Raw genomic sequence first — 24,534 nt, forward strand, 5'->3', positions numbered from 1 at the left:
TTTATATTTATATTTTTTATATTTATTAATATTTTTTTAGTTTTCTTTTTCTCTTATTTTTCAGTTTTTTCCTTTTTTTTTAGTTTTTTCTTTTTTAGTTTTTAGTTTTTTTTTGTTTTTTACCTTTTTTTAGTTTTTTTAGTTTTTTTAGCTTTTTAGCTTTTTTAGTTTTTTTATTAGTTTTTAGTTTGTTTTTTTAGTTTTTGCCTTTTTTTAGTTTTTTCAGTTTTTTTTAGTTTTTAGTTTTTTACCTTTTTTTAGTTTTTTTAGTTTTTTAGCTTTTTTAGTTTTTTTTCTTTTTAGTTTTTTTTGTAGTTTTTACCTTTTTTAGTTTTTTTTCTTCTTTTGTATTAGTGTGAAATAATTCAGACGTCATATGCGGACAAACACGACGTCACTCGACAGACAGACAGACAGACATAACCCACAAACAACTTATTTTTATATATATTTATTCATATTTTTTTAGTTTTCTTTTTCTCTTTTATTTTTCAGTTTTTTCCTTTTTTTTAGTTTTTTTCTTTTTTAGTTTTTAGTTTTTTTTAGTTTTTTACCTTTTTTTAGTTTTTTTTAGTTTTTTTAGTTTTTTAGCTTTTTTAGTTTTTTTATTAGTTTTTATTTTTTTTGTAGTTTTTGCCTTTTTTTATTTTTTTCAGTTTTTTTTAGTTATTAGATTTTTACCTTTTTTTAGTTTTTTTTAGTTTTTTTAGTTTTTTTTCTTTTTAGTTTTTTTTGTAGTTTTTACCTTTTTTAGTTTTTTTCTTCTTTTGTATTAGTGTGAAATAATTTAGTGTGACGTCACCTGATCCACAGATCCACACACAGACAACTTATTTTTATATATATAGATTAAGTATCATAACACGTCATTCTTTTCATTTAGTGAAGATCGGATGATTTTTTATTTGATAATGAATAAAAATTTTGATTTTAATTTGAAGATCAAATTTTCTGATTGTTAAGTGGAAACTCTGTAAGTTTTCCCTTAACAATCACTCTGCAACTCTGCGAGTTTCCACTAAATAATCAGATTTCATTTTCACGGTTCTTGTTACTTTAACTGCTTTTTCATTTTAAGTAGATTTGATACAATTGACTCATTAAAATATTTGGTATCTCAAATATGACACACCATCCAATTGAGTCTTAATTTGTGAAAATACGGACCTTGTGTGCAGCGGGATTTCGTCATGAATAACTATCCAATTAAAGGAAAATTTCCATTTTAATGTGTCACCTTTGGCAAGTAGACTTTACCCCCTCCTACTATGTGCGTACCTGAAGCTGTCTATTGCGTGTTTGTGTTTGTAATGAAAAAGACCACCATTTTACCAATTTTACAATAAAAAACCTGATCTAGCATCAGAGCTGCATTTAAGGAGGAGGGGCTTTATATGGTTTGAACCCTCCCCTCCCGCTAAAAAAATGTTTGACTCATAAAAAGTAACAAGAATACAAGTAAACAGTTTTTTGCTGTGTTTTGTACAATTATGTATAAAGTCAGATGTTACTGCTACTCCCCTTTGATTTTTGTCTAGCATGAAGCAACCATACATGCAATACAAACATTGCCAAACGACGGGTTTTCCTTGTTCAGAGGAGTGAATAAAAAATTAAGAAAAGAATCTTAAGTCAGAGTTGGTAATTTTTTATTTTGGGGCTATAGAAGTTCGTTTCTTTATTGTGGCGATTTTGTTTTCTTATTCTTTGGATAACTATATGCATAGAAACATGGAAATTACAAAGCTTGTGCAATTTGTTTTGAAGTCAGTAAAAATTGTTGTAACTGCACTAACTGCAGTATCGTACACTCAGGCTCCATTGAGTCTACAGTTACTCTAGCAGCAGCATGGGGGTTCAGATTTAATATCAAAAGCTTTAGCTTTGACAAAAGGAAACGTTTATCAAATGTATTCCCTTTCATTTAAAGCTATTAACTAACTAAAATATGACCAAATACTATTAGACGTAGAGAATAAAATGATAATGGTGGCTAAGATATCTTCGGTATAATTCATTTATCCTTTCAGTTTGACTTACATCCTCATAACCCTGTCTGCAGCAGGTATAGCTTTCTTTGCGGGTGCCGTCGCCTGGTGGGGTCCAAAATTTGTTGCTCTTGGTGAAGTTGTACAGACTGGTGATTTAGACACATCAATTGGAAAGTAAGTACGCTCTATTTCAAACATTTTACAAGCTTCTTCAACTATGCTCTAAATCCGCTACGTACCATTTTCACTTCAAGGTTATTTTGGTATAGCAACAGAGTCAATTTTCTATTGTCCACTCTGCCTTCCTTCTGAGGAGGTTCCGGTTTAACCCGCTGCAGCTAAAGCAGGAAATAAGGCTAGTAGCTGGTTATTTATTAAAACAGAAGATATGCAGAGTTGTGTTCTATCCCCATTTGAATGGATTATTTTCATGGACTTTGTTTAAAAAAGCACGGCAAAGACAATGGTAGAACACAGAATTAAATGGGAAAGTAAAATTTTCCTGGACTTGGATTATACTGATAATTTAAGCATCGTAGATGAAAGTTTTAGCAAAATTTATTAAATTTTTGAGGTTTTACAGGTTCAGGGTGCTATATCGAGTTTAAAAACTAATGTTAATAAGATGTAAAGGCAGTGGGTTCAGTGAAGATGTTAGAAGTAGAATAGCCAAGGCACAGGATATTTTTCTCAGTTGAAAAAAGTTGGAGGAATAGGAAGATAAGTCGGCAAATCAAGATTCAAATACTGGAAGCTACAGTAATAACAGTGGTAAAGCATAGCTTTGAAGAACAGGCTCTCCAAAAAATTGAGGAAGATTTGGTAAGTGTTTTTCAGAAAAAAAGCCTACGGATTGTCTTGGGTACCTCACTAACTGTAAGTAGACTCTTCGAAAAGAGTGATTCAGTCCCTCTTTCTTGGACTATAATGAGAGAATGGTTGAGAGGGCTAGGGCCCCTTCTGAATATTGAGGATGAAAAATTCGCAAAGATTGCCCTTTTCGGCCAACCGTTAAGGGCTAAACAAAAAGCATGTCGTCCTCGGTTGGGCCAGGATGATGACGTAAGGAAATACTTAGAGGATATGGGAACTTCCTGGTAGGGTGTAAAAAGGGAGGTTTTGAATAGATTCTGATGGACGAAGACCATATGTAGATGTGTTGGCATCTGGCGACTTGGTCCTGTTGTGAGCTGTCAGTGGTAGTAGTAGTTAAGAACTTTCATTGGTCTTACCCAAATTAACTAATTAATATTGCTAAAAATACATCATGATTTGTAATGGTTTGTGTTATTGTTCTTTCCCCAATCAGTGCCAAAAGCAGCTTTAACAATTGTCATTGATACGAGCCATGTTGTCCCTCGATAGCTTAATTTCTAATAGATTTTGATAGTCAAGTATTTATGAGTAAGTGTTGAAAAATTAGAATGGTGCAAAATTGCCAAAAGGAAGGACCCATTCCAAAACGTCAAAATTCTTCGAAATTAGTTTTTAACACTTTATGTTTCATATTACCTGAGCAATCAACATACCATTGAATACTTGATGACCTTATTCATTAAAAGAATATTATATGGTATTTAAAGCATTCTAAAGACTCCAAGACTTATTAAACATATTTTCTTGTATTAAATGGAAATTTAACTATTGCCAAATTGTCAAACTATTACCAAATTCTTTGAACAAGTTACATCCAGTTAATAATGGTAAAAATTATAATAATAATGGTTTTAACCAATTGAAATTATAATGGATGATGGTAATGATTATTACCATGAATAGCAGCATATTATCATCAAGCTGATGAGGCAGGTATAGAAGCAAAGATTAAGCGGGTTTAAAGCTTTCATACGTCGATAAAACTTATCAAAAAACTTTTTCTTGTAGCAAATTGAGATTTGGAAGGACCTCCTAGGAGGGGCTTTCAAATGTATTTGAGACTTATCAGAATTTTTTTTTCTTCTAATAAATTCAGATGTGGAAGGCCCACATAGAGGACTTTTTTCCAGGTCATTCAGTTCCTTCACAGAAATTTCATCTATTTTAACATCAAGTGTTTACTTTGGAGACATTGAACTAGGTGGCAATACTCTTACTTAAGAATATTTCAATTTTCAAAGTCCACTGCGTTTACTCTGAATTTTATTAGACTGTAAGTCAGTGTTTCTTTATTCCAAGTGTCAACCGTAGTTTAGATGACTGTAAAACCTACAATATCTCAGTGATTCTATATTAATTTATTCTGATGTTAAAAATTCAGTAAAAATTTGAAAATGTTGAACTTTCTTATCGGGGTCTTGTACTTGTTCTCCGTGAATATGTTCCAAGCCTTACCCGAAACATATAAGGCCTAGGCTATACTCATTGCTGAGCTGCTTATGAGCTTCTGTAGTCGAACAGCCGCTTTTAGGCTAATTAGTTAAGGTTTGTGTAACTGATACCAGAATTACTTTGGAATAAACGATAAGTTGGTTCTAACCTGATTTAGAAGTCGAATTTAATTTTGTATAAAGTCAGAGCTGCATAGTCAAGGTAATTAAAAAATATTTAATGGCAAAATTATAGTTGATATACAAAATCAAAAAGTATTTTGACACCAAATACAGTAATGCTCGACTATTTCCACTAGCAAGAACGGAGGACAAAACACACTTTGGTATAAATTGATAAACTAAAATCTATAATATGCCAATTACGATAGGGGAAAGCGGACAGAAATGATCAATAGAGTTTGCTTCACATGAAGGAATATTATGTGAATCTAAAGTAAATGTCACCCTTTGTAAGTAATTACATGCCAAATGGTTAAGTTGCATTATGTTAAGTGCAACCTTTCACACTAGGCCAATAAAACAATCCATAAATACATTATCATCTTCGTCTACAATCATCATAAACAAACTATTGAAAAATTAAGAATATAGAATGAAAAAAAAATATTTAAACTCTGATCAAGCGTGAAAAGATTCTTAGAAAAGTATATACAATTTATTTTAATTGCTTATTAAGAAATTCAATTGTGTTGCTGTTCTAACTTAACGTAACATAAACTTGTGTGGTGTATAATTCTAGACCGAAGTTGAGTTTCTTTATCAGTGCTTAAGGTAGCTTAAAGTCTCAATTTATGCTTTTGTGAAAGGTTCTTTTGCGTAGTGTGAAGGAGAAAAAGCATTTCCGTGAGACGTAAAGCACCGGCTTCTGAATTACCGTTGTTTATTGCTAATAAGGCGTTATATATTTCAGGTTTTCATTATTATTTGGAGTCATATCTATGGTTTGTGGTCTTATTGGTGTTCCAGCCGGTGCTTATCTGGGAAGACTCTTAAAATCGCGATATATTGCATCGGAAGCCCTTGTTACTGGTGTCGGTCTGCTACTAGGTACACCGTTCTTCTATGCTGTAATTTATCTTGCACCCTATGACACTACATCAGTATGGATATTCCTGATAATTGGACAGCTGTTTGTCAATCTCAACTGGTCACTTACTGTGGAAGTTTCATTAGTAAGTTAGTTAAATTATCCTTAAATAGCCAAAACTATCAATCCTTTCTATGAAGCTAACAGTTACTGATTTACCAGTTTTACATAATTTATATGTTAATGAATATATAAATAATTTAGTGTTTAAATTTTATATATTAGAAAACACCACATGCACATGAACTGGCTGCTAATTGTAGAAGACCCTTTGGTAAGCTTAGTATGCTACTGAAAAACAGTCAAATGATCGATCCTGTCTATTAATATGACAATAGTAGTGTCCGGGTTCCAGCTCCTGTGAGTATACTCCTATTTTGGTACTAAATCTTCCCTATAACACAGGCAGGGCACTTTATTTGAGCTATAATGATCGGTTATATTTGGGTCATTGACCTACTTACATAACCATACTACAGAGGATACATATCTTTTGCATACTTCCATGAGATTCTCATTTGCATATATCCCTGAAACCCTAGCAACCAACCGTAGCAAACAGACCCAATAAAAGGCTGGATTTTAAATTTATTTCATATTAGTAAGAAAGTAGAATTCAGAGAGGGAACTATTTGAATATATTTTTAGTTGGCAATTTTTTATTTGACGAGCCAAGCAGGCAAAAAATGAGTGGTTTCTTTACACTATTGGAAGTAGTAGCAATGATACAACGATAAGAGTACCAAACGTAGCAGTACAAATTACAAGAGGATCTCGACTAAGCCATTTATCGGATGATATGTATACAAGACATGTGATCTCATTGAGCAAATTCAAATTGGAGCATCAGTTATGTTGTGCAGCAAAACTTGATATAGTGAATATGCATAGAGTACAAGCTGCTTTAGCTGCAATAGTGAAATATATTGAGGTTAATAAGTTGAATCAGTAAGTGGGAAATGAGTGATATGTTGTTGTAATTATGTAGTAAAAATGTTTCTAAATTAGAAATGATTGTTATTGTTAGATGCTTTGCTAGGTTACGGTTCATCTAGGAATATTTCGGAAGTATGAAGAATCTTGTTTAACCCATATAAAACAGTGAGAGTGTTGGGATTTAAGAATGAATGGATTTACGAAACAAAAAACCATGTAGAATCTTATGATTTCGGAAAAAAGATTTATTCGGGATGATGATTTTCTAGAGTTATCTCTTCAAAGGAAAATATTTTCCCAAAGAATACTTAGCGGTGTAATGAGAAATGATTCTCAGTCTTTGGACTATTTTACGAAACTTTTACGTCGTGACCCAAATGCATTTACTGAATTCATAGACATATTAATTGAAACAAAAACCAAAATGATATTGTGGATTCGATTTGAAACACTACCTTAGGAATTCAGGGATGATCTAAACTCCTTCCATAGGCAAATAAATAAATCAAAAATTTAGAAGATCCTGTCCAAACAGGTTTTGTCAAGTCACCCGATTACTCCTCTCTCTTTAGAACTAGAAGGGAAAACTTTCTTTATCGATCGTAACTCAATTTCATTTTGGTGGTGAGGGCGTCAGCACTAGAAAATGCTCTATACATGACCAATATGCATGAATACACTGGAGAGCTGTTCATCATTTGACAACTGTACAAGTTTTGACGAGTATGATGAAAAGTGAAGATTATGCAACCCCTTTAAATTGCATAGAGGTTATGCAGTACTAATTAAAGACTATTTGTATTGGATTTGTGAATTTCATACTAGAGGATTCTTATGCCCAAACTATCGCTTTGATAAATATGATCAGTGGGAGAACACTCCTCCTGGTATGATTAGAAAGAACCCTAAATAACGTTTTAGTTAATCTCTAACAGACTGGAATCGTCATGGTTTAAAATTGATTTGAGAGGGCGAATCAGGTCTACGCTTCAACCGTTAGAATAAGAAGAGAAAAAATGTATATATACATTTTTTATTAAAAAAACAATTTACAAACATTTTAGAACATTTAATTTATGGGGCAAAGAAATCAATATTATACAAGTATGACAGCATATTTTCCAGTAAGAATTCATTCAGGCGAGGATTGTCTACGTAAATGTTGAGAAATTCCATGTAAGTATAACCATGATATCGGAAAACTAAATATAGTAGCGCTTGAAAACCACAACTTTTAGTCTTTAAATTCTGCACTCTCTTATGTTTTTGAATAATAGTTGTCCAACTGTATTCAATAAAGTTGTTGATGTGCGGAGTATAGAAATCACATGGTAGGCCAAATGGATCAAAAAAACTATATTTTTCGTTATTTGAAAGATGCAGAGCCAATGACCTTTCCTTGCCGTCGATGAACTGCTATTAACAATGATAATGGTATTATTAACACTTTGAATTTTTTCAAGGAAATCCAATGGTTTAAAATAGGATATGTATTTTGACATATACGGATCCATATTAAACAAGCTGTTTCTTTAATTCGTGTTTTTGGGGGGAGCTCTAGTAGAACATTTCCTTTGGGAGTAATTTCCAAGTAAGTTTTAAGCTGATTTAATGAGACTGATGTAATACTTTCGGCTAATGAATCGACAAGGCCTATTGTCCTTATCAATCACTAATCGATTCAACATACGCTCCCCGTTCGTACAAAACTCATATCTTGAGTGACAGACAAGTCCAATACAAAAATACTATGAGTTTTTGCAAACGTTGCGTCAGTTACACCATTTTCAAAAAGAATATTGATCTAGGGACTGCATTGTAAAGTATTTCCTATAGTATTTATCAAAGGATAAATTATAGATTGGTATTTTATTTATTTTACATATAAGAGATGAAACTCAAAACATTTCAAATTTGAGTGGGCAGCATGTCCACGCTTTTATAGCAATAGCACTTTTTATAAATGCCAATGCCAGTTTCTAAGGAATTTTACCATTGATCAATGAAGAGTCGGTGAAGATGCGTGAACCTGTAGCAACATGTCGCTGATTAAAGATTGCATTATGTACAAGTAGTTTGATATTATTTCCACCAGCTCTTAGTATTTCCACTGCCAAAGCAACAAAACCCATAACCTGTTGGTTTCGAACATGAAGTACTGCCGTATGAGAAAGACTGTTACATCGGGTCATAAAGGAAGTGTGGTCTTCGAAGTTATCTAACCCATTTGTCTTGGACAAAGAGTTACAACAGAGCAATCATTAGCATTACAAACGAATGCAATTTTCTATTAGACATCTTGCTATTGAGTGGGTCGAAAATTACATATAATCTGGGCCAAACCTTTTGCTATTGCTAAAGGTTCACCTAATTAAGTTCTTAGTGATAACTGACAGAGTTGCTACTTTAAGTGTTTATAGGGATATAATGAAGATGCTTTATATTGCAAAGATGAATGTGATCTTGACTGTTTTTTCATTGAACACTTAGGAGGGGAATGTTGCTTTTACTAGCTCTCGAAGTTTCAACGAAAGAAGTGTAAATAAATATACAACTGTCCGAGGTGAACCCAGGTGGATATTCAGTGAAAATGACACGATTCATGTCACTAGTACTTACAGCCCATTTACCATTGCCTGTTTCAAAACAAGAATATCTCTCATATTGGCGTTGAGAATAACCTTTTTTACCCTGTTGAATTGAAAGGCACCATTCTTACGTATGGTGGTTCTTCCTTTGATAGCAAGCCACAAATCATTCATCCTACCAAATTCCTTGTATGGTAATATGACAAAAAGACATTCACCTGAGTTCATTGTTTCTGTCCAATTCTCGCTAAAGAGTGAACAATCATGTGGTCTACTTTTTTGTCATATATAAAATTTTCGGTATATCCTGTGTATTTAGGATATTCTGTTTATTTTAGAGAATACAATCGACAAGAGCAACTTCATACTTACCATCAAATTTGATGGTGGGAGAGAGTTTTGTCCACAAATATTTTGTTTTATTCAAATCATTGTAGAGTGGATTAGAGACATTAAATATGAATGTCAAATAGAAACTATTGGGCATTGTTTATGTCTTCAACTGCTACCCAAGAATCAGTATCAGAGTTATATCGCAGCCATTGAAAAAAAACTGTCCCTTACCCTTGTGTACAACTCTTTAAGATCTTTTTAATTTAACTATCCTTTTTAGCTTTTTGAAGTTCATAGTCATAAAAACCACTGAGAATCTCTTCATCTTTAATGTCCCGTAGACGATATGTTATGGGCTTCAAGCCTTTGATTTTTGACACTTTAAAGAGATCGGTAGACCAATAGTAATCCTCCTTTTTAAAGATATTAGTAGTTTTATTAATTCAAACATTATCACAAGCATTGAATTTTTCTTAGCAACCTTTTCATTGGAATATTGCTTAGGAAAAGTGTCAAGTGGGTCATGACCTCCTTGGTGAACTTCCTTAGGGCTAACGTTGGACAGAGATCGATGGGGGCGTCTACTATAAATTCGCATAATTTTATTCAGATCTTGAACAAAAGCAGCAGAATTTTGCAATGTACAATATCTTGAATATAAAAGTAGAATATATCATATCAATCGCTCGGTCAATGCAGCCTTTACAGGAACATTATTCTGATAGAGCATTGTATTGTATTTCAACAGTACCTTCTCTACATATGGATTAACAAATTCGCTACCTTGATCCATTTGAATTTTTCTATAACAATCTTGATCATGAATACTTTCTATATTTTTAGCAACTTCATACTTTTTTTTGTTCCTACTGCAATAGCATATGCATATCGACTACAGACACAGATTGCAAGTAGAATACATTTGTAGGGTGTATTGTCATGCCTTTAATCTCATCTAGAGTTAAAATATTTGCTTGCATTATCTGTAGTGAAGAAAAGGCCTTAGTTTTCCGATATTGGTTATTACGAACCCTATGATTTCGATGTAGAGTGTAACTAGGGTCCATTTCTAGATACTCTCTCACTAACACTTTTTAAGTCCATTGACTTTTGAAAGTTTGATGAGGGAACTTAGACTTCCCTGTACTGATTTCTTTGATGTACTATTCAGTTAATACGTATATTTGACCCAAGCACCTGGAACAAAAGCATAATAAGGCAACTTTAAGCAAGCACACAAGCATTAGCATTAACATATAAGCAAAAGCAAACAATAAGTTCATTTCATCTTCCTTCTTTTCTTCATTTGATTGAACGATGTTTTTTTTGTATATGCTCAATTTCAACTTCGCCGGGGGGTTTCACCTGACGACCAGAACGACTTGCCTTTTGTTTTAATTCAGTTCAATAGGTTCATTTCTTCTTTTTTTTTTTATTCAGTACAATGAGTTCATTTCATCTTCTTTTTTTATAATTTTTTTTTATTTTTTTTTTAATTCAGTACAATAAGTTCATTTCATCTTCTTTTTTTTTATACAGTACAATCAATTCATTTAATCTCCCTTCTTTTCTACAAATTCAACTTTGTTGGGGGTTTCACCTGACGACCAGAACGAGTTGCCATCGCGCTTCTTCCCTGGTTAATCTGATCTACATGAGCCGGATCCGTGGCCTCCGCCTCTTTGTTTGTGACACCTTGCTTTGGTGGAGAAGAATCCACTGTAGGGGGGGTCTTTAGTCTCTTAGGAATCAGCTAAGGGATCGGGAACATTCTTCGATGGCCAGAGGCTCGAAGTTTCGACTTGGCAACTAGCACTATCGTGCAGGTCAGTCACCATCGGGTCTTGTCTTGATTTGATGTGTATTCTGTTGCGGCGGAACGTCCCACCTTCTTCGAGACGCACATAGTATGAACGAGGGATGTCGCCAGTCTTGCAAACTGTTGCCTTCTTCCAGGTTCTCTGGTCAGTCAACTGGACCCACACTTTCTGACCCATTTTCAGTGGTTCCATATTCCTTGCATGCTGATTATAGTGTTTGCTTTGTGTCTCTTGGGCCTTCTCCCTCTTTTGTCTGAATCGGTCAAATTGGAAAGCTCCTGGTTGCAAAGTTTGTGTGATGCTGGGCAGGAGTGATCTCAGTTGGCGTCCGACCATTATTTGAGCTGGGGCAAATCCATCAATGGGTGTGTTCCGATACTCCAATAGTGCCAGATACGGGTCACTCTTGCTCTCAGCGGCCTTCACCATGAGTCTTTTAGCTATTTGAACAGCCTTTTCACTTAAGCCGTTGGACTGAGGGTAGTTTGGGCTTGAGTTTGAGTGTATTATTCCCCAGTCAGTAATGAATTGCTCAAATTCTTTTGCGCTGAACTGGGAGTCATTGTCCGTTGTAAGTCACTCGGGAATCCCATATCGGACAAAGTGAGATTTCAGTTTGTTGATGACCTGCCGTGACGTGGTGTTTGTCAGGCGATCAACCTCAAAGAACCGACTCATGTAATCGACAGTGACCATGTAATCCTGTCCGTTGAGATGGAACATGTCAGCAGCTACATGCTGGAATGGGTAGTCGGGTATTTTGTGCAGGATCATCGGCTCCTTCTGTTGGTTCATGGCAAACTTGGTGCATGCCTCGCACTGGTTGACCAGCCTCTCGATATCTTGAGTGATGCCTGGCCAGAATACAGACGTTCTTGCCCTCTCTTTGGTCTTCACCACTCCTAGATGGGAAGAGTGTAATTGGCCTAATATGCCTGCTCTCATGCATCTCGGGATGACTATGCGCTCCCCTTTAACAACAAGGCCATCAAGTTCTGCCAACTCATGGCAATAATTCCAGAAGGGCCCAAGTTTTCTGTCTAGGCTTTTTTTATTGTTTGGCCAACCCACTTGTATTGTTTCCAACAGGGAGTTTAGCGTTTCGTCTTTAGTCGTTTCTCTACGTATTTGTGCTAGCCTTTGGCTTGCTATGGGTACAGTCTGAAGGACTGAGTGAACCAGAATTTCCATATCCACCTGCTACTCAATGTCTGTATCCACAAGGTGCAGGCGGGATAGAGTGTCCGCTACAGGGATAGTCTTTCCAGGTTTGTATCTAAGCTTGATATCATACGGCTAAATAGCCAACATCATTCGCTGCAGCCTTGGAGGTGCCCTTTGTATAGACTTCCCAAAGATCGACTTTGGGATCGACAAAGGGGCTTTTGGTCTGTGGTCGCGCAGATCGTTCTTCCGAACAGATACTGGTGAAATCTTTTGCAAGCAAAGATTATTGCGAGCATTTCTTTTTCCCTTTGGGAGTAACGCTGCTCCGTCTCACTTAGAGAGCGAGATGCAAAAGCAACGGTTACTCCGTCCGTTGATAGCTGGGCACCCAGACCATGCTGGGATGCATCTGTGATCACCTCAATCTCCTTGGCCTCTGGATCTAAGTAGGAGAGGTTTTTGGAGATTGCATTCTGAATCCCTCTCTTGGCCTCCTCGTGGCTTGTATTCCATTCGAACTTCTGCTGTCTGTACAGGTCTCTGAGGGGTTTGTACAGCGTAGCCAGGCTGGGGATGTATCTAGACAAGTGATTGTACATTTCTAAGGATGTCTGTAGTTCCTCCTGGTTTCAGGGTGCGGGCATGTTTTCTAACGCCTGGGTTTTCTCTGGGTCTGGGGCGATACCGCTTATTGTCAGTCTGTGTCCGAAGTAGGTGATGGAAGTAGTGTCGAAAACACATTTTTCCTTGTTGAACCACACTCCCTTGTCTCTTGCAGCTTGGAGTACTGCCCTCAGCTTGGCGTCATGTTCAACAACACTACAACCAATGCCTGCAATATCATCAATGATCAGCCCGATCTCCAGTTCTGTAAAGACCTCCTCCATGTTTCGCTGGTATTCGTCCTGCGCTGAAATCAATCCGAATGGGTATCAGTTCCATTTATACCGGCCGTACATGGTGTTGAATGTTGTAAACTCAGAGGATGGTTTGTTCAACACCATCAACCAATATCCATTTCGGGCATCCATCTTAAAGAACTTCTTAGCACCTTTGCACTTCGCTGCTACTTCATCAAATAAGGATATAGGGTAATGCGGTCTCTAAATTACTCTGTTAAATCAACAGGGTCCAAACAGATCCTGAGTGACTCATCTGCCTTTCTCACCAGAACTAAGGAATTCACCCACTGTGTTGGCTTGGTCACTTTTTCTATGACTCCAAGTGACTCCAGTCTGTCTAACTCCTCTTTGAACTTAGCTTGTAGTGCAAAAGGAACCCGTTTCGGTGGTTGTATAGTAGGTATTGCCCCCTTTTTCAGATATATCTTACAGGTTCCAGGCAGTGTCCCTATGCCCTCAAAGACATCACTAAATTCGTTTAATAGTTTTTGGATGACTGGTCTGATTGGGGCTGGATTGCTGACACTGAGGACAAACTTGATCAGCTGAAGTCGTTCGCTGGACTGGCGGCTGAGGATGGGTGCTCTATCTGTGGAGACCACATGGAAGGTATGGGTCTGGGGGGTTTGGTTCCTGTACTGAACTTTTAGCTTGGCTGTCCCCAGTACCTTTAGCTGTTCTCTGGTGTAGCTGGTCAGCACATCAGTAGTCGGCAGCAGTGCTGGCTTTCTTGCCAATCGGTTGAAGTCTTTGAGTGGCATAATGTTAGCCTCAGCACCAGTGTCTATTTTGAACGCCAGTTAACTATCATTTTCTGTCAGTTTTATCAGAGCATACGGCTTTTCCACCTTTTCTTCTGTGGAAATGTACTCAATCATGAATTCCCTCCCATCTTCCGCTTCGCTTCTCGTTTCAAGCTCATGTACTACTTTGCTCTTGCACATTTTGGCAAAATGGTTCATCTTCCCACATTTGCTGCACTGCTTCCCTTTTGATGGGCACTTATGGCTTCTTGAGTATGGACCACCACAGAAATAGCATGCAGGGGATTTTCTCGGTCTTTGAACCACTTCCACCTCCTGCTTAATTGCAATCTGCGCCTTTTCGTTAAGCATGAGTGCTTGGGTCTCTTGCACAGTTTCTGTAGCTCGACTGCACTCAATTGCTCTAGCCAAGGTAAGTGTGGCTCCCTCATTGAGAAGCCGCTCACGGATTCTTGCATTCTTGACTCCAAAGAACAACCGATCTCGAACTAGCTGGTCTTCTAGGGTATCAAATTCACAATCATTGGCAAGTACTTTCAACTGAGTGACATATGACTCAATGGTCTCTCCATCTGCTTGGTTTCTCTGATGAAAGATGCATCTGGCAAAGATGGGGTTTGCACTTGGTTGAATATAATTCTCAAACTTTTCTAGATATACTTTTGGCTTATTTGCCTCCGCGTCAGTTAAGGTCCAAGTGGAGAACACATCCTGTCCTTTTTCTCCAGTCCAGATCAGTAAGTATGAGCATTTCACTGCGTCTGATTTTCCACTTAGTGGACCAAAGAACATGAGCTCACAATGTCTCTTAAATTTTCTCCATTCTGATTTTAAATTGGGGCTTGACCAGTTGATTGATGAAGCTGGTGTACTATCCATGTTGAACTTCTGACACCATGTAATGATTTCTTTGATGTACTATTCAGTTAATACGTATATTTGACCCAAGCACCTGTAACAAAAGCATAATAAGGCAACTACAAGGAAGCACACAAGCATTAGCATTAATATATAAGCAAAAGCAAACAATAAGTTCATTTCATTCCCCACTTCGCCAATATTTTCATAAGCATGTTTCAAGAGTTCTAGTACCATATAAACCCCCTCCCCTTCCCCTGAATATTTTTTTTATGTAAATTAAAGTATCTGATTTTTGTAGTTTTTACAATTCAACCCTATTTGATTGAGTATATTTCATTGTTAACTAATAAGTTCATACTTTTCTTTTATATTGGCTTTAATATTATTATCTTCCATATGACTGACACTAAAAATATCTTTCTACTTGAATCTTTAAAACCAATAGCAGTCAACAATAGACTAGCAAAATAGCCTTTAAAAATAATTATCTCTGTTTAACATTCGAAAATACCTAAGGCATTCAGATCGAGAAATTAGATTTAAAAAGTTCATACCCGGTAACTCGGTTGTGTTTGTCTAAATGTTTTTCAGCTCAATGCGTCCATTTGTTGGAAACACATTGGATAAACCAATTTTTTTTTAATTTAAATTTAATGTATGAAAAATTTGGATTTCTTATTACTTAACGGAAAAATAAAATAGGTAAGGCATATATAACTCTTTATTATTTATATTTTAAAATCTCTTGTTCATTTTGAAATCTGTTTCAAAGCTGATAGTGTTACTACGCTAACATGCAGTTTATATACAGGACAAATTTGTCACTGAACCACTTCCCAAAATTCAAGAACAATCACAGTGTCAGCAATTACATAGGTTCTTCTTAATTTTAGGTTAGTTTGGATTTTGTTTCTTAGTGTTTAAGACGCTTCGTTTTATAAAGGTGAATTATCCTCGTTGTTTTAGTTTGTCTTTTTTCTATTGTCATGTTGTCATATTGTCTATTGTCATGGCTGGCCAGTTCGGCATTAGATATTTCATATTTTTCATATGAAATGTATCAATAAATAAAAATCCATGCTTGAGAGCTAGTCATTAACTCTCAGAGTTTCACTAGTAAAAACAAAATTTATTGATAGATAGTCTAAACTGTCGATCTTATCTATGAAGCTGACGATTTATCCTTTGTATGGTATTCACATTTTCAGTGAATAACGATATATAAATAATTTACAATTCATATTTTGTATTTAAAATATAAAATCAAAGATATAAATGATATACAATGATATACAAAATATACAATATGTATACTAACTGTCAAAGTATCACTTAAAGGCAGAGTAAATTATTGTTAAATGATTTAAATTATTGATAAATAACTATCTAACAGTTATTTTTTCATTTATATCTACTAGACAATTATTTTAAATATATAAGTTTCATCAAGTTTAGTAATATTTATCAAAAGTTAAAAGCCTGAGAAAATTTGTCTTATTTAGACAATAGGAGGAAACACTCCCTAAAAGTCATACAATCTTAACGAAAATTACACCATCAGATTCAGCGTATCAGAGAACCCTACATTAGAAGTTTTAAGGTCCTATCTAGAAAAATGTAGAAATTTTTGTTTTTTGCCAGAAGACAGATTACGGATGCGTGTTTATTTGTTTATTTTTGTTTTCCCAGGGGTAATTGTATCGACTCAGTGGTCCTAGATTGCCCCGAGAGGGCTCATTCTAACGGAAATTAAAAGTTCTAATGCCCTTTTTAAGTGACCAAAAAATTGGAGGGCACCATTTTTCTCTGAAGTCACCAAATCAAAATATTAGATAGTCATTTTATTCATCATAGTCAAAAAACCTACTAAATATGTCTTTGGGGACGATTTACTCTCCCACAGTCCCCGTGGGAGAGGCTGCAAGTTACAAACTTTGACCAGTGTTTACATATAGTAATGATTATTGGGGTTATTGGGAAGAATACAGACCTTTTCAGGGGTTTTTTATTGGTTTGGGGGAGAGGGATAGAGAGAGGGGTACACGGGAGGATCTTTCTATGGAGACATTTGTCATTAGGGAAGATAATTTCAATGAAGGGGGTGCAGGATTTTCTAGCATTATTAGAAAAACAATGAAAAGATAAATATGAAATTTTTCAAATGAAAGTAAGGAGTTGCATTAAAACTTAAAATGAGCAGAAAATATTACGCATATGAAGGGTTCACCTCCTTTTGATGCCTCGCTCTTTACGCTAAAGTATTCTTAGTAACTTCAATCACTTATTGTATGGCCTTTGTGATTCAAGGGTCATTCTTAAGGAATTGGGAAAAAATTTAAGCTTTAGTGAAAAGACTGAAGTATTGATGAGGGAGCCGACCCCTAATATACGTAATAAAAATATACGAATATAACAGTTTGTTACGTAAGTTAATTAGTAAGTTACTTATATGTGTTACTAATAAAAACGTTCGTAAAAAATTAAAAGTTCTAGTTGCCTTTTTAAGAAACCAAAATATTGGTGGGCAACAAGGCCTCCACCCTCGCTCCTTTTTTTCTCAAAATCTTCCGATCAAAACTATGAGAAAGCCAAAAAAATTAATATGCAAATTTTGTTTTAATTATTCATGTGCGTAGAGTCAAAATCAAAACATGCATTAATTAAAAAACGCTCTGAAATTAAATTTAAAAACGAAAATTAACAATTAAATAAAAAAAAAATTTTTAAATAAAAAGGTTTTTTATTTGTATGTTTTATTATATGTTTAAAATTTTTATTTATATGTATGTGTTAAGGGCAAAATTGTTCAACGATATATATGATTTTAGAACGTGGTAGTACCAACAAGGAGGGCAACATCAACAGCGCTGAATATATTTGTGTCGCACGCTCTTGGTGATTGTATTAGCCCTTACCTCATTGGATTGGTAAGTTTATTTGTCAATTTCCTTTTGAAAAAAGTACAAGAAGAAGATTAGACAGTAAACACCAGTTGGCCAAAAAAAAATCTTGCATCCCCAAGAGGAATCCTATACTTTTTCATGTTGGTCTTCACCACTCTTCGGCTTTTGAGGCTGGCAGCGTTGTTATTTTTTTTTCCATATAGCTTAGTAAAATTAGCACCATTCTAACCAGTGATTGGCAGTAACTGCCGTTATTTTCTATATAGATCAAGGGGGGATGATGTCCCTAGGGCTCCATAATAGAAGCTGGAACACCCTCACCCGGGGCCATAAATACAGGTAGAGAAGGAAGAAAACCTCTCAAATTAGCACAATTCTAACCAGTGATTGGCAGTAACTGCTGTTATTTTCTATATGGATCAAGGGGGGACGATGTCGCTAGGGCTCCATAATAGAAGCTGGAGCACCCTCACCCGGGGCCATAAATACAGGTAGAGAAGGAAGAAAACCTCTCAAATGTACACACAACAGGGTTCACCGGCGGGCCCACACGTCCCATGAGTTACAAACCCTCTCCCAGTAATGGGCTAAATTACGTGGTGACGTAGAACACCATCGTGGGAGGATCCTCTATAGGAGGACAACTGATGTAAGGGGAGTACTATCTAAATCTATGGTCAACGGCCTCAGCAAATAACTGTCTCAACACTTTCGGGGTGCCTGCAAGTGTGGGGATCTTGCGGTCAACTTTTTTCCCACTCGAGGAGTGGTGCCCTTCAATTATACCCTAGTAAACGCCACAGTATTCGCACAGGATTCTGATTAATGGGTAATTCTTCAGCGTTTGGTCTGTTTTGACGGGTATTTCCGCGCAAAAACCTCTTTCTAGTTAATTTATCTACTACGGGTTGCTTCCCCGTAGTAGCATCATATTTGTAAGCATAAATATATAAGAAGTCAGATGTAGAAGGCTTCGGACTGTCTGTGCAGGATTTCAACTCTTTTTGATAGAAGAGGATCGCCAAGTGCTGAAAACCATGTTGTGACCAAGATGGGCCCAGGATTGCACAAAGCCTCTATTCATACTGAAGGTTCAAGGGACTTCTTGTTGTCATTGTAGGCCGGATTAAGCGCTTCAGTGTAGACTTCAGAAGATATACTGAACCCCGTCCTGCACTGGTATACGAGATCACTGCTTTTCCTGAGGCCAAAATCATTCCAATGATTTAAAGAACATGCAAATTGGGGCTGGGAATGCTACGACACTAAAAAAATGACAATCCTATCGACATTTTGACTGACGAATCCAGACAATTTGAACTGGAGTTATTAGGAGTTTCAGAAAGAAATATCTCAGGGGTAGGAAGCATGAAATTAGGTGATTTACAGTTTGTTTTCTCAGACAAGAAGGATTGAGTAGATAGACAGGGAGTAGGGCTCATGATGAATAAGGAATCTGCTAAGTCTTGTATAGGCTTGGAAGGTATTAATAATAGACTACTAATTGCTCATTTTATGACTAAAAAGTTCAGGGTATCAGTTATAGTAGTATATGCCCCTGTCGATCCAACTAACAGAGATGCCAGTGACTCAGATGAATTTTACTTACAGTAACAGGAGTAAAAAAACTGGGTCCCAGGTAGAACTATGGTATTTTTACTTGGAAATTTCAACACCCAGGTCGGTAGAAATAGGGATAGATGGTGTCCTAGTCTAGGTGAATTCGGTATAGGAAAAGAAAACAGTAGAAAGAAAAATCCATTTATAACTAATGCGGTGCTTGGTCATAAAATAGCCCAAAAGTTTACATCGTATTCATGTGATGGTAAGACAGTAAGTCTTAATGACTATCTTATAGTAAACTGAAGACTGGCAGGATCAATACAAGATACTAGAGTATATAGGAGTGCTGTTATGGATGTTAAAAGTAAGGATCACCATCTAATAGTGTCTAGGAATAATTTAAAGCTGAAATTTTGGAAAGGCAACTATTCCCGGGAAGTTATGATGTTGGTAGACTCCAGGAAGAGAATTTTTGAGTAACTTTCCAGGAACAGTTAAATACTAAACTTGAGAGTTTAAAATTTGACAATGTGGAAGCTGGTTGAAACAATTTTAGAAAAACAATTTGTGAAGTTGCCGATGGTGTCTTAGGGAAGAAAGTTAAGACTGCAGCTAGGGATATTAGTGAAAAAGCTTTACGTTCTATATTGAGAAGAAGGGGTTTGTACAAGAAATATCGGAGTGGTAAATCATATGAAAACAAAAGGAATGTAAAGAAAATGGAGAAAGCATTAAAATATGAACTAAGGAAGTGTGAAGTGGATGCCATGGATAAAATTGCCGAGGATCTGGAAAATGCAGCTAGACGGCATAATAATAAGATATTGTACTGGCATGTTAATATATTGAAGGGGAGTAGTCAATCTGGACTTGTCCCAGTTAAAGATAAGAAAGGGGCCACAATTAGCTATAAGGAAAGACTTAAAGAGAGATGTGTGGAACATTTTCAGAATGTGCTAAACCGAGATACAGTTGCAGGAAAAGATATAGAGGAAAATGAAAAGCTTGTGATACCTTGGATGTGAAGGAAGATTTGTTTTGTGGGGATAAATTAGCGACAGTACTAAACGGACTATAAAATAATAAGGCTCCAGATGCTGAAAGTGCGGTGAATGAATTTCTTAAAGATGGTGGTCTTGAGGTTAGAAATAAGCTACTGAAGATCGTGAACACGATTTTTGAACAAGGGGAAGTACCTAGCGATTTCAGGAAAACCTTAATCAAACCACTGTGCAAGAAAGTTGATAAGTGTGAGTATCGTAACTATCACAGAATTAGTCTGGTCTCTGTAGGTAGCACATTATTTAGTAATATGATACTTATTAGACTGAGAGATGCTGTAGACAAAGTTTTGAAAGAATAACAGTGTGGTTTTGAAAATTGTGGAGGATATGTCGACCAAATTCTCACGTTTGGCCTAATAACTGGGAAGTGCCTTAGTTTTCAAACACCTTTTGTCCTCAATTCTATAGATTATGAGCAAGCGTTATATTCTGTTCATGAAAGAGCTTTAGCAAAGGTCTTATCCTTATACAGTGTATCAGACAAATACATTAAAGTGATTAGTGCTATGTACAAAAATAATACTGCTGCGGTTAAGGCAGTAAATGAAGTTAGCAGCAGGTCTGCATTTAAATCAGGAGTTAAGCAGGAATGTGTTCTATCCCCCTTTATATGGATTATTTTGATGAACTTTGTCTTAAGGAGCACGTGAAATGCAATGGGAGACCACAGAATCAAACGGGGAGAGAAATTCTCCTGGGCTTAAATTATGCTGATGATTTAAGCATCGTAGATAAATTGTGAGAAAAATGAATGAACTTTTAGAGGTTTTACGAATTCAGGGTTCTAGAATAGGTTTGAAAATTAATTTTAAGAGAACTAAGTCACTAAGGCTTGGAATAAGTGAAGATGAAAAGGCGACTTTGGGTAGCAAAAGATTGATCGGGTGGGTAGCTTCACTTATTAGTAAAGATGATGGGAGTAGTGAAGATGTTAAGAGTCTCTGGCTGAAGGTGCTTTTTTTAAGCTAAAAAAACTTTGGAAGAATAGGAAGATAAGTCTGCCAACCAAGATTAGAAAATTGGAATTTACATTGATGACAATAGTAAAATATGGTTCTGAAGCATGGGCGCTCCGAAAAGCGGATGAAGATTTACTAGATGCTTTCCAGAGAAAGTGCTTACGGATTGTTCTGGGTACCTGGCTGACTGACCGTATTTCAAACAGTAGGCTTTACGAAAAATGTGGTTCAACCCCGCTTTCTAGGGCTATAATGAAAGAAAGGTTGGGATGGCTAGGGCATGTTCTTTGCATGAAGGATGACAGATTGCCAAAGTTTATCCATTTTGGCCAATTATCTAGGGCTAAACAGAAAGCAGGTCATCCTTGCATGGGGTGGAAGGATGCCATAAAGAAAGATTTAAAGGAAATGGGAACTTCTCGGGAGAGTGTTAAGAAAGGGGCTTTAAACAGATTGGCATGGAAGATGACTGTACATAGCTGTGTTGGCCTCAGGTGGCTTTTACTGCTCTTTGTTGTTATTTATAGTATAATAATTCCACGTTAATCCTGTAGATGCTGTTCTCCATGAATTCCTATTTTGGTTTCTTACTTTTGTATGATACTAATTTATAAAAAAAAAAGTTCTCCCAAAAAGAACATTTTTAAAGAAAAGTAAAGAGTCACGTTTAAACCTAAGATAAGCAGAAATAAACTCATAATACTTATTATCAAAAGAACACTCAAAATAACAGAAAATAAAAGGAATAATTACATCAACGTAAATATAATAGAACCTGCTATAGATGACCAGATTAAAAGATCTTGGATGAAGAAGTAAAACGAATTGAAACTAAAATTATTAATCAAGCCAAACTTAAAAGGAACAGAAATTGCCACAAACACAAGTAGGAATACCAAACCCTTAAAGTTTCTAAGAATTGGAGCGTCAATTGCCCATTACTGAAGAAAATGTATATTGCGGGTAGATTTTTTTGTCATAACATAAAATACAACTCAGAAATAACACATTTGCTTATGTATTTCTAGAAACATCGACAAAAAAAAAAATCACCGCAAAAGTCGATAACTGGATCAAACTAATGAAAGTAGATTGATTGTTTAATTTATAATGATATTAATTCCTGAAAATCTTGGCAATTTGATTTTCACTTTTATATTTACAACAGAAAAACTACATAAATATATTTTGTTTTCATCAAAGCTCAAATGAAACTCTGAAACTTTAAAAGGCTTATGGGGAGGTGTGGCACCTTTACTTTTGTTTGGCTTGAAGCTTATATCTGAAAGTCAGTTTTTTTTTTTAGATTGATCTATTTTTTTAATTCGGCTCATTTTGATGTCACTTTCTTGTTGATCTCAAGTTCTGCTTTTTTTAAGTTTGTATCGGTGTTGGACTTTATTTGTGATCGTCTTAGGTTTTGAAGTTACTCTTTACTTTTCTGTAAAACATTCCTTTTTTCCTTAATATTTGTTTGAATACTTTCAGCTCGTCTTGGATTCATATACTTTGATTATTTGTTACTATTATGTATACTTTATGAATACTTTTTATTCAGTTCTTCTGCCAAAGAATTAAAATATCGGACTCAACTCTAAATTTCAGACGAAATTCCAGTATTCAGTCATAATTTTCGATCAACACTATATCTGTACTATAAACTTTTACTAATATCTTTAAAATGGAAGTTCAAGTAAACGGTGAGGGAGAATATTTTTCCTATGAATTAAAAACTTTGAAGGTTTTGGTCTTTTATTGGGTTGAAGCCATCTTGACCTCATTCCTGTAGACACTCTTGAATATAGCAGTATCTAATCCGCAATTTTATTAAATGGCTCTTGTAACTGTTTTCTTATTTATTTAAATCTGCGTATAGCTCCTTTATAAAGAAGAGTTTTGTTTTGTTATGAAAAAATGAAACATAAACATACTTGTTTCCTTAATTTTTGTCTTAATCAAGGTTCTTTCACTAGCTTGTTATTTCAACCCTTTGTAAATCCTAAAATTCTTTGCAATAGTCTGGCTGCTCTGCGTTTTAACAACCCTCTTTAATTAGAAGAAAAAAATTATTGTTTATATCTAATTGATGTCTCTTTTTATGTAAAAGACTAATTATATACTAGAAACATATTTATGACACGATATCATGGTGCGATACAGATTTATTACCTGAGAAAACTGTATAAAACACAATAGGCGTCAGGGTATAAGAAATTAGTAAATAAAATGAGAGAGACAAACTACTAAATACAATTTTAAACGAATACATTAAACAAAACGGGCTAACTCAATATCGGCATTCAAATAAAATATTCAACTCAATTCTGTCTATGAAGAGTTACCCCAAGACGACCAAGAGTCAGGAACTTCTTATGGAAATTTGCTACTCTGATAGAAACCCTACTCATTATAGAAGCCTAAGCTAATGCTTGGTATACTTAGAATAAATTGTACGCAGCCTTTTCATCTCTACCTCTGTAAAACAATCCCATGACGAAGAAAGATAGAGGAAACTCAGGGAAACAAAAGCATTATACATTCATGCTAGAATATCGCGACTAAATATCGCCTTGCTCGGGACAAGCTCTCCATATCCATAAAAAAACCAAAGAGTGGTCATCACTGACGCATCGATCAGGACTCCTAGATAAGTAAGCGCTTGAACAGGTTTGATTTCCATAATCTTCCAACATAGCGCATATATAATCAGTCCATACTTTATAATTAAAAGATAGCAAATCCGTTTTCTAAGTAATGAATGTGTGACCAGCACAAGCATATGCTACCTTTAATGCACTAAAAAACCTCTTCATTTCATGCTGGGTTCTGCTAATATTTAAAATGTCGTTAGCATAACTTATAAGCGACACAGCGATCTCGTATACAATGCACGTTGTTGTGGCTTCATATTAAACTTTGATTAGGGAATTATTCAATAGATGTGACGAATTTAATGCCTCTTGCCTTATACCCTTTTTCACTTGTATATCAATTTCTAAAAGCATGTCACAATCCCAACTGGGATACTTTATTCTATCATGAAGATTGTTATATTTTGAGTCGAGAGGTTTGATGACCGAATGTTCTACACCTCTTTTTCGAAAAAATGTTCGTGGATAGATGATTCAAAAGCACGGGCAAGATCATGGGCTGCTGAAACTAGAGAATCACAATTATTTTCTGCCAACGAATATAATGCCCCTTGCCTTATACCCTTTTTCACTTGTATATTAATTTCTAAAAGCATGTCACAATCCCGGCTGGGA

At 35.5% G+C, this 24,534-nt stretch overlaps 1 protein-coding gene across 1 annotated transcript in view; it reads left to right on the forward strand.

Moving 5' to 3' along the window:
• LOC136033963 (protein spinster-like) overlaps positions 1–24,534 on the forward strand; it is a 52,208-nt gene that overhangs the window by 24,578 nt on the left and 3,096 nt on the right. The window contains exons 5-7 of the mRNA XM_065714990.1: positions 2,031–2,165; positions 5,232–5,493; positions 17,608–17,706. Coding sequence (XP_065571062.1) covers positions 2,031–2,165; positions 5,232–5,493; positions 17,608–17,706 — 496 coding nt within the window. The remainder of the gene's footprint in view (positions 1–2,030; positions 2,166–5,231; positions 5,494–17,607; positions 17,707–24,534) is intronic.

Source organism: Artemia franciscana, chromosome 12 (genome assembly GCF_032884065.1).
Source record: "Artemia franciscana chromosome 12, ASM3288406v1, whole genome shotgun sequence".
NCBI classification, from domain to species: Eukaryota; Metazoa; Arthropoda; class Branchiopoda; order Anostraca; family Artemiidae; genus Artemia; species Artemia franciscana.